The sequence below is a fragment of the Phalangium opilio genome, unplaced genomic scaffold (genome assembly GCF_054372755.1).
Source record: "Phalangium opilio isolate 3A_F unplaced genomic scaffold, DU_Popi_V2 ptg000246l_1, whole genome shotgun sequence".
Taxonomy (NCBI): Eukaryota; Metazoa; Arthropoda; class Arachnida; order Opiliones; family Phalangiidae; genus Phalangium; species Phalangium opilio.
The window spans coordinates 351,178-365,535 of record NW_028324225.1 but is presented as its reverse complement, the minus strand read 5'-3'; the positions used below and the strand labels follow the sequence as shown (position 1 = coordinate 365,535).

At 38.4% G+C, this 14,358-nt stretch overlaps 1 protein-coding gene across 1 annotated transcript; it reads left to right on the top strand.

The window, feature by feature from the left end:
• Window positions 1-624: 624 nt before the first annotated feature.
• On the top strand, window positions 625-7,981 carry LOC149611138 (uncharacterized). Its single transcript, XM_089858458.1, has 6 exons — window positions 625-2,047; window positions 2,249-2,587; window positions 2,876-3,806; window positions 3,972-4,364; window positions 4,518-5,982; window positions 7,856-7,981. The coding sequence occupies exons 1-6, from the start codon at window positions 625-627 to the stop codon at window positions 7,979-7,981; spliced, it is 4,677 nt and encodes a 1,558-aa protein (XP_089714584.1).
• Window positions 7,982-14,358: the final 6,377 nt, after the last annotated feature.

Sequence of the window (14,358 nt, the reverse complement as noted above, 5' to 3'; positions counted from 1 at the left end):
AACGCCAAGATCCATCGTATAGGGAAGGTGAACGAGCCAGAAGCCAAACGGGTATGGCTGCTAAACGCCAAAATCCAGAATACAGAGATAATGAGCGAGGTAGAAACCAGATAGGTATGGCTGATAAACGCCAAAACCCAGAGTATAGGGAAGGTGAACGAGCTAGTAACCAGTTATATAAGTCAGCTAAGCGCCAAGACCCAGAGTATAGGGAAGCTGAACGAGCTAGTAACCAGTTATATAAGTCAGCTAAGCGACAAGACCCAGAGTATAGGGAAGGTGAACGAGCTAGTAACCAGTTATATAAGTCAGCTAAGCGCCAAGGCCCAGAGTATAGGGAAGCTGAACGAGCCAGAAACCAAACGGGTATGGCTGCTAAACGCCAAAATCCAGATTACAGAGATAATGAACGAGCTAGAAACCAGATAGGTATGGTTGATAAACGCCAAAACCCAGAGTATAGGGAAGGTGAACGAGCTAGTAACCAGTTATATAAGTCAGCTAAGCGCCAAGAGCCAGAGCATAGGGAAGCTGAACAAGCTAGTAACCAGTTAGTTATATAAGTCAGCTAAGCGACAAGACCCAGAGTATAGGGAAGCTGAACGAGCTAGTAACCAGATAGGCATGACTGCTCAACGCCAAAATCCAGAATACAGACAAAATGAACGTCATAGAAACCAGACCGGTATGGTTGCCAGGCGTGAAGATATAGGTTTTAGGACTTCTGAACGTTCAAGAAATAGATTTTCTGCGGCAGATAGGCGAGCAAATCCTTTGTTTATAGAGCAGACATATTTTGATAGCATAAAAGAAGGTCCAACCTGGCCGTGTGAAGGATGTTCAAATCTTTTTTTTAAGTCATCTGGCACCATAGTTAAGTCCATAGATTTTCTGTCAGTCCCTGGTATTGAACGACGGGAGTTGGATGATGAAATATTTTTGTGTAGTACTTGCAATAAAGCTGTTAAGAGAAACCAAATTCCAAAATTTGCAAGGGAAAATGGATTTCGGTTTCCTGAAATTCCTACGGAATTAGCTAACATTAGTAATTTAGAAGAAAGAATGATATCACCACGAATACCTTTCATGCAAATAAGAAGGCTAGGATGTGACCAACAAAGGGGAATTAAAGGAAATGTGGTCAACGTTCCTATTAATGTAGAGTCCACTGTGTCAGTTTTACCTAGGTTACCTCGAGACACGGATACAATTCAAATTGAGTTCATGAGAAGAATAAAGTATAACACACCGTTTTTGTATGAAACTGTTAGACCGAAAGTAATTCTAGAAGCCCTTAATGTTCTTGTGAATACCCCTTTGTATGTTAAACATGGAATTACAATTAAGAGTGATATATTAGATCCAATTCCTGAAGAACTTGATTTTATTGTTGATGAAAATGACCGTCAGGTTAATGAAGATAATATTTCAAGAGATAATCCACTAGTGCCACTAAACACAGGTAATGACAGCGATGATATGTGGATTGAACCCAACGAAAGTAGTTCGTTACCAGTTGGGAATCAAGACACATTATTAGTTTCCTTAAAAGATTTCTTACCAACTAATACAATGCATATTAAGTTTGCTCCTGGTGAAGGTCAAACCCCAATGTCTTTACTCTTTGACGAGGATGCGGAAGAATTGTCATTCCCTAGCATTTACGTAGGTCAAAAAAGAAACCTAAAGGTTAAGGGGAGTTTTGGTGATATTTTTAAATGGGAGCTTCGTAATACCGATAGGCGCTGTGCCAAGAATCCCTCTAAATTGTTTTACTCTTTTGTCAAATTGGAAACTTTGAAAGTTAGTCAAGCTATACAAGTTTGCATGAGAAAAACTAGAAGAGCAGATGGCTTGAATTATACTGCTGGGCTGTTAGCCTCTGCAGATTCTCTTGATGCATTAATTAAGCAAGATGATGGTTTTAGAGTTTTAGAAAGAATACAGAGCTCTCCTTCCTATTGGCAACACAGGCAGAAAGAGTTGATGGGTATGATCAGACAGCTGGGTTCTGCAACCTTTTTCATAACGTTTTCTGCTGCGGAAAGTAAATGGCCGGAGCTTTTAAATATTTTAAGAGTAACCTCTGGGCAGGACCGTTTATCGAACGATGATATTAATAATTTAAATTTTTCTGAAAGGGCGAAACTGATTCAGGATGATCCTGTTACTTGCGCAAGATATTTTGACCACCGTTTTCGGGCTCTTCTAAAGGCTCTGAATAAATTAGGTCCTCTTGGTGTTATAGAAGATTATTATTTTAGAGTTGAAATACAGAAAAGGGGCTCGCCCCACCAACATGGCTTAATTTGGATAAAAGATGCTCCAAAACTTAAGGATGATTTTTCAAATGTCAAGGAAGTTGAGGAGTTTGTTGATAAAGTTATTTCTTGTGCTGGTGAGCACAATGACGAACATTTAGACTTGTTAACACGTTTACAAGTTCACAAACACACAACGACTTGTAGAAAGAAGGTTAATAATATTTCTGTTTGTCGTTTTGGAATTCCTTTTCCACCTATGCCCAGAACCATAATTTATGATCCCAATTTAAGAAAGCTTGGTAGCGTTGAGGAGGAACACGAAAGTAAGAAAATGTCTAAAAAATTGTATGAGATTTTGCAGTCAAAGGAAAAAGAAATGTGGGTAGATAGTTTTGAGGAGTTGTTGGCTAAGTTACGTATGACGGAAGAGGAATACATTAATGCCGTTACTTATGATCTAAAAAGGAAAACAGTTTTATTGAAAAGACACCCCAAAGATACTAGAGTTAATCCGTACAATTCCTGCGCTTTGCGTCTTTGGCAAGCGAATATGGACATCCAATTCGTTCTAGATGCTTACGCGCTAGTTATGTATATTGTGTCATATATAGGGAAGTCTCAACGTGGAATGTCATTGCTTCTGCGCGAAGCTTCTAAACAAGCGAAAAATGATAAATGCACAGTAAAACAGAAGTTAAAACTAATAGCAAATCAGTTCTTGAATGCCCACGAGGTAAGCGCGCAGGAAGCGGCTTACAGTGGTTTACAAATTCCTGTCTCCCGGTGTAGTCGCGCCTGCATTTTTATAAACACCAATGCCCCTGAAAATCGTGTACACATTATTAAGAGTAGAGTTGAGCTTGAGGAATTACCAGATGACAGTACGGATATTTTTGCCTCTGGGATTCTAGAACATTATGCCCAAAGGCCAGAGGAACTAGAGGCAATAACCTTAGCTCAATTTGGTGCCTGGTACGAATTTTCCAAATCCCGTAGAGTGACTAAAGCCACCCTCAATCACGTTGATGAGGGAGAGAGTAATGAAATTGAATCTTGTGGTAAGTGGCTGAAACTTAAAGATAGCTCAGGGTTTATCAGGAAACGTGGCCATTCTAAAATTATACGGTACAGAAGATTCAATTTGGAAAAAGATCCCGAAAACTTTTATCGTGAACAAATAATGTTGTTTAAGCCCTGGCGCGATGAAATTAATGATATTTTGAAGAAGAATATTAAATCGGAATATGAGCTTTGTCTCGAAACTATTAATCAAGTTAGGAAAGAATTTCATAACGAAATTGACGAAGAGGCCGTTGATCAGGCCGTAGCAGATTTTGAAAATGGGGAAATTGAAGTGGATATTACTAATATGCAGCCCGAATTAGAACATAGAAATGAAATTGATAGGTCTCTAGCTATGGATGATTCGGATTTTTTAATTAATACGGTTCAAGATTCTGTAGGAAATATCAATAGAGATATTGTGGATGGTAATGCTGGAAATACTGTTGCCCCTTCAATAACGTTAGTTAATGATTCAGAGTACAATGCACTTCTTAGAAAACTGAATTCAAAACAAAGAGAGATATATTACCATGTTCTGTATCATGTTAAAAGCAAAGAAACCCCGTTGCGCCTCTTTGTTACAGGAGGCGCTGGTGTTGGAAAAAGCCTTTTGATTAGTGCTATATTTGAATCTGTGTCAAGGTTTTACAACAAACAACCTGGGAGTAATCCATCGGAAGCCAAAGTTATCCGTTGCGCACCTACGGGCAAGGCTGCCTTTAATATATGTGGGGCAACTTTGCACAGTACGTTTAGTTTACCCGTTAGCCAATTTGCTGGAAATATATCGAGGTTGGAAAGTGAAACTCTTCATAAATGTAGGCTACTATACGGCAAAGTAAAATTAGTAATAATTGACGAAATTTCCATGGTTGGATCGAAAGTTTTTAATCGAGTAAACTCTAGATTACAAGAGATTATGGGTTGCCCTGATTATTTTGGTGGTGTGTCTGTTCTATTAGTTGGAGACTTTAACCAGTTGAGGCCAGTCCGCGATTATTTCGCGTTTCAACCTCAAAGTGAGACAGATAATCCGTACGCATCGTTGATTGGTAACCCAATATGGGAGCAATTTGAATTTGCTGAACTTGAGGAAATAATGAGACAAAAAGATGACAAAATATTTGCAGAAGCTTTGAATAGAATGGCTGTGGGAAATATGACTCAGAACGATATTGACTTTTTTAGTAGTTTGGAAGTAAACACTGAGCGTGTACCCCCGAAAGAGGCGATACACCTTTTCGCCACTAATGCGGAAGTAAACCAATTCAATCAAGTTAAGCTTTTAAACATGAATACGGAAAAGGCTGTTTCAGTTTCAGTGGATGTTGTAAATGGTGACCTTACTAGTGAAGTTAAAAAAAACATTCTGTCCCAAATTGGAACCTTAGCAACGTCTGATACGTATGGTCTACCCAAAGAATTGACTCTTGCGTGTGGTGCAAGGTATATGATGACCAATAATGTTGACACTTCTGACGGATTAACTAACGGTGCGACCGGTTGGTTAAGAAAGATAGAGTATGGTACTAATAGGCTCGGGGAGAAAATCCCGTTCAGGGTTTGGATTGAGTTTGACGATCCCAAAGTTGGGAAAAGATTGAGACAAAAGTGTCATGGTTTATATGTGAATAATAGTTTTAATGTTTCTTGGACGCCTGTTGAAAAGGTCATTAAGGCATTTAATAGAAAATGGAAACAAAACAATGTTTCAGTTTCGAGGAAACAATTTCCTTTGGTTATTTCTGAGGCGATTACGATACATAAAAGTCAGGGTGATACGTACTCATCGATAGTCGTGCATTGTAAGGCTACAAGGAAATTAGAAAGAGCGCATTTATATGTGGCATGTAGTAGAGCAAAGACCGCTTCTGGTTTATATATTGATGGTAAATTTCAAGTTCCAAATGCGCCTAAGAATAATATTGTTGACTTAGAACTCCAAAGGCTGCGTGAATGTAAATCTATTAGTTTCCCTTTCTTACAAAACGCTTTATGCATTTATGTTCACAATGTGCAGTCCTTGAACGCACACTTACAAGACGTTCTTGCGGATAATGTAATTTTAAATAGCCAATTATTATGCTTTGTTGAAACATGGAAAAAAGAAACTGATAATTTTTCTGTACCGTCCTTTACGGAAATAGGTGGTACTCTTCTACCCAGAACTGCTCGTAGAGTGGCGTTTGGATCATCTATATATTTAAAAGATGCGCCTGAAAATTCGGTTCAATTTATACAATGCAGAGTTTTACGCAGCGATATTCCTTTTAGAAATTCACACATAGAACGTTGCTGGCTCAATGCTTACATAGAAAATGAACTTGTATCACTGGTACTGTTATACAAATCTCCCGGAGCAAGTCTCCGTTCTGTTTTTGAAGATTTTAACCCCTTGTTTGATGAAAGATATGACAGTAAAGTTCCCACAGTAGCGGTTGGAGATTTTAATATAAATTTTTTAAAGTGCAAGACGGCACTGACAAGCTTTTTTGAATCATTTGATATGTGTTTACTACCTGGTCTGGAGGAAAAATATTCAACAGATTATCATTGCCAACTAGATTTGGCCTTTGGAAACAAAGCATTTCGAGAGCGATATGAAGCATCTTATAGGGAATCGTATTATTCTTATCACAAAGCAATCTGTTTTGTAAGAAAAGCCTAGCTTTAACAATCAAACGTGTTTTTAAAAATATTTTTCTATCAATTAAACAATGGAACAATTTAATGTATACAAGTGGGTGGAGAGGGTGGATTTGTGTACTTTTCTAGGTAAACCCAGACAACTTTAACTTGGGTTGTCCTTTAGCCAATTTGCTAAATGGTTTGCAAAACCCCCTTTAACTTGGGTGTGCCTGTATCCAACTATATACATGGCTTGCAAAAAAAAACATCTTAAACTTTGGAGTGCCTGTGTCCAACTATATACCTGGCTTGCAAAAAACCTCTTAAACTTGGGTGTGCCTGTATCCAACTATATACATGGCTTGCAAAAAAACATCTTAAACTTGGGTGTGCCTGTATTCAACTATATACATGGCTTGTAAAAAATCAATTTTAACTTGGGTGTGCTTGCATTCAACTATATACATGTCTTGCAAAAAAAAACACCTTTAACTTGGGTGTGCCTGTATCCAACTATATGCGTGGCTTGGAAAAACGATAAGAGCAATTGTCTCTCTACTTGACGGATAGTTGATTCGGAACTGTTCAGTATGGTGGAAATACGGTAAGCGTTTCATTTCTAAAAGATATTCAATTGCATTATATCAAATGTAATAATTCAGTTCACTTTTCTATCACCATGTCATAACCGTTACTCCGGATTAGGTACGTTAGTCAATGTAAAATCAAGCAATTCCTGACCGCCATGATTAGAATTACATTCTACTTCCTTTTGTGACATGTACCTAATAGACAGACAAAACTTCAATCGTGCTGATAGTATTTCTCATCGTTATCTTTATAATTGGCAAATCCAAAACGGTATATTTTCTAAAAATCTGAAACATTACTTTTCCTTACACATTTAATTGGATTTTATTTATAGCATATTTCAAAATTATTATACAAAAGTGTAAATGACGTAAGTCTTTCTCCGTGTTTCCTATACCAAGTCATTAGAGTTGATAGAGACATGGAAGAAATAGCCTATTTAGATATCGCGCTCTCATAGAACGCACGAGCTTGACATCAACCTTTTAGACGATAGTTATCACTTGTGATAACTCGTTTATAAAGTTTAAAGAATTGCCCCCAAAGGGCGATAGATAGAAATGACAAGTCTAACCTAACGGTTCTCACAACTTCATTTTCGTCGTAATGGTGTCATGTGTGTATTTGCAAATCCAAAATTAACTATCTAATAGATTATATTTGTTCCAGGCATTTGAAATTTGTGGTCGTGACGTGGAATATACCCTAGAGAGGGTTAGGATGGTGAACAGCGTAGATGAGTTTGTTAAATTTGGCATGACCAAATGAAGATTGATAAAAGTGTAACCATTATGGATAAGGTTCTTAATTTTGGTGTAACTAACATAAGTATAATTGTTCTTGTTTTTCTTCCAGCACGTTAAGTCTCTAATGGAGATTTCTCAAGAAAGTTTATCTTAGAAATATTCAAAACGAGGTACAGTTAAGTGTAAAAAAATCATTTAAGCGATTTAATGCAGTATTTTATAAATTATAGACTTATATACATAAAACTTTTACACCCTAATCTCTACGCTAATTAAAAGTCAAACAAACCATTAAAAAGTTTTGTCTAACGCACATTAAAATGATCTTAGGAATGGACAAAAGAAACAACCCGACAAATAAAGATGCCAGACATTTTAAATGATATTAGAACAGCAAATGGGGTCATATGAAGGCGAACTGCAGAGCAGTCTATAGTGAAGTGCAAAACCACGTCATAAAAACACGTTTAAACTGTTAAAGGGTATTACGTAAAACCAATTTTAAAATGGGTCAACTGGGTATAATGCACATCATTAAAATGACTGTCAGTAATGTTTCAGGTTTACGGACGAATTAATATGCTAAGCACGTTCAATGTTACGGAAACAGAAACTAGGGCCAAACGAAGGCGAACTACAGAACAGTCTGGCAGTTCGCATTTGCAAGAGGAAGTTCAACTTTTATGAGCCGCTAACGATCAGAGCACAACTTGTCGCCAAGATTCAAATATTTTGCATGGAGTGGGACTGAAATGTTATTCTTTGTAATTTTTAGGACTACAGACCTAATTTCATTATGTAATAGTTTGAGTTAAAAGCTAATTTATATTTCCAAGAACACACGTCTCTATCGGACACTATCCGGGAAACATTTATCGTTTAAACTGGTAGAATAGATGTAACATTGTTAAAAGTTTAATTGTATTAATGGTTTTTCCCCCATATGGGTTTTCTCAGAACCTTTTTTTTCCATATGCAATATCATGGGGTTTTTTATGGTTCGAATTAGTTGATATCTTACATATGTTGTCCATACATTTTATTACATGTTTATTAAGATTTGATGGTTTGTATATCCACAAATGTTTTATTAAATTATTATTATAAAGATTGTCGTCTTAGCTTAATGTTATATTTGAAATGTGGTTTTCACTTTTTATGAAAAGTAAGTAAATTAAAATTAAAACTAAGTTTTTTTTAAATCAAGGGTTTCAATGACCATAAGGGTCCTCGGGAAGGATGCGATTAGTCAGGCTTTATGACGTGATTAATCAGAGAGGAAATACATTAGCGCTATGGCATGAGTTAAAGGCAATTTTCCGACTTCGGATGCACGTAAAACAAGTTTGTCTGGACCTATAGTTAAGAAAAGATCCTCTTTAGGCTCTTCAAAATATTGGGAAAGAAAGAAGATCGGCATCGTCAAAGTATTCACCCGCTTAGATTGCGGCGAGGATAAATTTTAGGGTTCATTTGACGGACGGCCGTATCGAAACGGATTAAAATATTTTCTCCTTACTCCGGTTTTTAGGGTTAGCGAAGGAGGATGGAGAATACGGGCAAGGTAGCTAGAATGAGAGACTCATTTTCATACGGAAAGGGCACTATGTGTAAAGGCTGCGTTGCTGCTATTTATTTATAGTTGTCGTTGAAAATATCTCCTGACCCTTCAATGTGTATTTGTTATAGGTTTTTATCTACGTTGATTATGATCTGTGAGTGTGTATGTTTGTGGATTGTCTGTGTAGGCTGGATAGGCGAAAAGACCTTTTTATCTAGATATGGTTAGAACTTAATGTACACCAAACGTTGGGCCGTCTCGAATATTAAGTTAGCGAGTTAGAAAACATGAATACTGTACTACATTCGCACATACGAAACTAACACACCCTTCCCGCCTCAACCACACCTAGCTAATACGTAAAAACGTTTTACGTGGCTTGTTTTCAATGTAAATTTAGTCTTGTATATTTGGAGAAAAGCGTATCCAGATTCTTGACTAAACTCATAGGTTGCCCATCTTAAATCTCCCAAAAGAAAGTACGGTTCCAAACATGGCTTAAAATGTTTTTTCTAGAATATGACGCATGTATAGTCACAATTCATTACCGAATTTCTTAACAGTGGAAGAAAGTTTTAGAAGTAGTTCGGTTGTATTTATCAAGGCTGGGTTCGCTAGATAAACGTGTTAGGAAAGTAATTTTTTTATAGCTGTGACCCTTTACCTTTATGATTAGGCATGTTATTATTCAATTTAAAGGTTTTAAAAGTGTTCAATTCATAAACATTATCACGCATATATTTCATATAGGTGGAAAGGTACTGATCGCGGTTCCAGTCCCTTATAGCCCCACAACCAACGTCAGGTAGCTGAGTTTGCATTTGCGCGTAGACTTAAAAATATACAATAACTAGTCACTGCAAAAGTGGAAACCAGATGGCAGATACTTTGTTTGAACGAATTGATCACTTCGATAATTGCACACACAGAAACCAACACACCAAGGTGGAGATACCATTCTTGACGCGAGGAAGATTAGCTCATCGGCGGGCCCACCTCATTGTGTTGGTTTTTCTGTATGTAATTTTTCTAAATGGGCTATTGTGTTCGTGTGCAGGAACAGAAATATAGGACAATATGTTTGTAAGTTTGCGTTCGCTGTCAATATGTTTTAATTGGTTTATTCAATTTACATTGCAATACAATTTTAATTGTAGCGTTTTTTATAAACTTGACCCCGATTTCCTGAAATCCTTGCGAAGGATGAATTTCTTTTTTTTGCTTCAATCTAGAAAGAAAAGTATTATATTACATAATATCCTTTAGTCGATTATAGCATTGTTTATCACTACCAAAACTTTCTTCGTTAAATAGTTTGTTAGGATGTTTGCCGCGAAATCTTTACCAAAGAGGGTCTCGTATCGTTCAGACGAGGCTGAATTTCTTACTGATTCATTAAAATTGGCTAAGATGTTTTCCTTTCGATAGTTCTCCAATTCAAGCATACGTTTTAAAGTAAAACATCTCAACAACTCGAGGCACTGCTTGGCATTTATCTTAAAATACAAGCGCATAAAAATAAAAATTGGACCCATCTACGAAGTATTCTACACCAGTCAATTCAAACATCACTATGAAATACAGTCTTAACACCTCTTTCGATATTCTACAACTAGGATATTTCACTCAGTCTGTCTTATATGAAACCCCACTAAAAGTACCTATGATTGATTAGAAAACGAACTTACGTCTGCATTCTGTTTTAAGGCGTGTTCCAAACAGGCCAGTTGGAATGAAAAATCGCGTTGACGTTGCTTTAATTTATCTTCTTTCGCTAGTCAATGTTTCGACAAAAGTTTTTGTCCTTCAAAGACAGGATCCAGCTTCGGGACAAAGTTGTGCGCGCTGAACTCTAACGTAATTCCTGCGGTCTACAAAATAACAATTAAAATTCAAACACTCGTTCCAACACGCTAAAAAACTATTTACATACAAGCCCCTCTACATTCCTAAACTTCGTAAAATTTGAGAGATATTCTAATCTAAAGTTGTACAATAATCGAAATTCAATAATTATTCTCTATTACCTTAATCATTTCTCCAACGTTAAGATGGTTTGACCCAAACAAGCTTAAAAATGGGAATTGGCCCATTATCTCCTCCATCGTTGAAGCTTTAGACATTTTAAAGTAGACGTCTTAACAATACTGCGTAAAATTCTATAATAATGTAACATTACTCTGGTTGTGCACTTTATATATGAGCTGTAAAAAATGTATGTATATTTTTTAAAACGGCGTTTGTCGCTAAAACCAAGGAGTCGCATATAAATGGTTCAGTAGTATAAAAAGGCTCGTTGTGTAAATTTATAAATGCTCCTTGTGTAAATTTAAAAAATGCTCCTTGCGTTAAAAATCATGTAAAGGACACTAGTGCTTTTTTTACGTGGAGAGCTTTCATGGACTGATAATATACAGTGCGGTCGAAAAGCATTAAAATAAAGTTTGATTTCCTAAAATATTACTCCATGGTGACAAAAAACTATAGCTGTCAAAGGAATTAGAATGTCAATATACTGAATAAATAGGCCAAAAATGACGTCAAAGACTTACTTTTTGGGAAAGTAATGGGGAACACATGTGTCCGCTTATTGGTCAGAGGTCTTTTTTTTAACAATTGGATCATTTTGTTCATAAAACCAGGTTAGGAACTGAGGTTGAGTCACTAATAACGCCACTATAAGCAATAAACGGAAATATGATTCGTTCCCCATTTCTTTCCCGAAAAATAGAACTTTGACGTAATTTTTGGCCTATTGACGCTTCTCGGTCTAAAGAAACTCCAAAGTGAATGACTCATTACAACCTTTGCCCTAAAGATAAATGTCGTGTTCGCATAAAAAACATTACCCTAATCTGACCTATTATTGTTACCTAATCTATTATTGACCTAATATGTAGTATATAAACTATAGTCACAATATCTAATCATGTCAGTATCCCGGTATCACTCTATCATGTTAGCTATCTTTTAATGATGTAAATCAACGACCATAATTTATGTAATAAACTATTTTAATCGTATACCAAGTCGGGTTATCGTTACTTGTTGTAAACACAACAAAATGGCGACGGAGGCGAGATACAATTGAACGATAAAGTACCGCGAGTTTCTACACTGCCATCACAGTATCCATACCAAGGCCGATCAGAAGATTGTCAGCTAGCTGCAAGGACGACAGAAGGAAAATCATGTCAGTCACCGCTCACTACAGTCCTTTTGATGAGGAAACAGATTCATGGACTCTGTACGCCGAAAGACTTGAACAATACTTCATTGCCAACGAGATAACTGATGAGGCCAGGAAGAAAGCTACACTGTTGACCGTAATTGGCCCGGCAACATACGCTACTCTTAGAAACATCGTGGGACCCGACAAGCCGACTGACAAAGGGTATGCCAACCTAGTCGCAGCTCTGACAGGATATTTCAATCCCATACCGTCGGAGATAGTTGAGCGCTTTAAATTCAACACCCGGGATCGCAAGCAAGGCGAAACCATAGCTAAGTACGTGTCAGAACTTAGACGGATGAGCGAGTTCTGCAATTATGCAGCATCTCTGGACAACATGCTGAGAGATCGACTTGTCTGTGGATGTAGAGACGATTCCCTGCAGAAAAGGCTACTGGCTGAAGACAACTTAACACTCGCCAAGGCCATGGCAATAGCGCAAGCCATGGAGCAAGCTATGCGGAACGTCCACGCCATGAAAGGACAACCAAATCAAGAGCCATCCGAAAAAGTACAAGCAGTCTCAGTACTCTCGAAGAGAAGACGCCCAGCTAGAAAGAGCAAATTTCAGACAAAGAGCCAAGCGTGGTCGAAACCGGTTCATCAATCACGGCGAGACCAAACTCAGACAGCAACATGCTCACGCTGCGATAGTCAAGATCACGTTCCTGTCACATGTCCGTTCAAGGAGTCCACGTGTCACTCGTGTGACAAGAAAGGTCACATTGCCAGAGCATGTCGAAGCAGACTACAGAAAAAGAACGATCAAAGAACACACTACGTAGCTGAGAACGATGATGATCAACCGGAGTACGAAGTCTTCGCGCTATCTGCTGCCACAGTACCCATCAGACTCAAAGACGAAGACGTCTACCATATACCAGAACGAGCAGAAGGCGGAGAATTGCCCAAACCTTAAAAAATACGCTGTCAAGTCAACGATGTAGAGACCATCATGGAGGTCGATACAGGATCCGCCGTCTCACTAATCTCAAGCCACGATGCTGTCGCAATTATCAAGAAAGAAGCCATCAAGAAATGCGACATACGGCTGAAATCCTTCTCTGGACATCAGATTGATGTACAAGGCGTCACACAAGTTGTTGTGAAATACAAAGCTCGCACGGAAAAGTTGCCAATCATGGAAGAGGACCCACACTCTGTGGAAGGTCATGGGTGTCATCGTCGCTACCAATTCTGCAAGATGCTGTTCTACCTCAAGTTGACGCAGTATCTCATATCGCAAGTTACGACGAAACTCTCTCAGCCATTCTAAGCAAACACAACACCGTTTCTGACAAGGAGAAAAAAGGATGTCTGAGAAATGTGGTGAAGGTACATCTCCACCGGAAGTCCGGAATCGAGCCCAGATTCTTTAAAGCCCGATTAGTACCATACGCTTACACCGATAAAATCGACGCGGAGCTACAACGTCTGAAGGAGGCCGGCATAATATCGCCAATACCATATGCCCAGTCAGCAGCTCCCATTGTTCCCGTCATGAAAGCCAACGGAGAAGTCAGAATATGCGGTGATTTCAAGTTGACAGCGAACCAGCAAGTCGAAACCGAAAAGTATCCGCTTCCAAGAGCTGAGGATATTTTCGCTAAACTGGCCGGATGTAAGATATTCACACGTCTCGACATGCGAGAAGCATACAGCCAGTTGGAGCTAGACGACGAGTCAAAGGACTTAGTGGTCATAAATACACAGAAAGGATTGTTTCGATACAATTACTTACCATATGGAATCTCGTCCGCATCCGCTGTGTTCCAAAAGCATATGGAGGCTCTGCTGAGGAATCAACCGGGCGTTATACCGTTTCAAGACGACATCTTGCTAGGAGGACAAGACAATAAAGACCACCTGAAGAGACTGGATTCGCTGCTGCAAGTTTTCGAAGACGCGAACCTCAAACTTCGTCGCGAGAAATGCCAGTTTGCAAAAAGTTCCATCGACTTCTTGGGGTACCATTTGGACGGAGAAGGACTCCATCCTCAAACAACGAAGTTAAAAGCCATTTCCGAAGCTCCGGAGCCGACCAACGTAGAGCAACTGAGAGCGTTCTTGGGCTTGTTAAACTACTATGCCAAGTTCATTCCAAACTATTCCACTCAACTAACACCACTATATCACTTACTGGAAAAAGCCTCTTGCTGGAAATGGGAGACCGAAGAAAGTCAAACCTTTGAGAAAGCCAAGAAGCTGCTGACCGAATCGAATCTCTTAGTACATTTCGACCAAACCAAGGAGATACGACTCGCCGCTGAT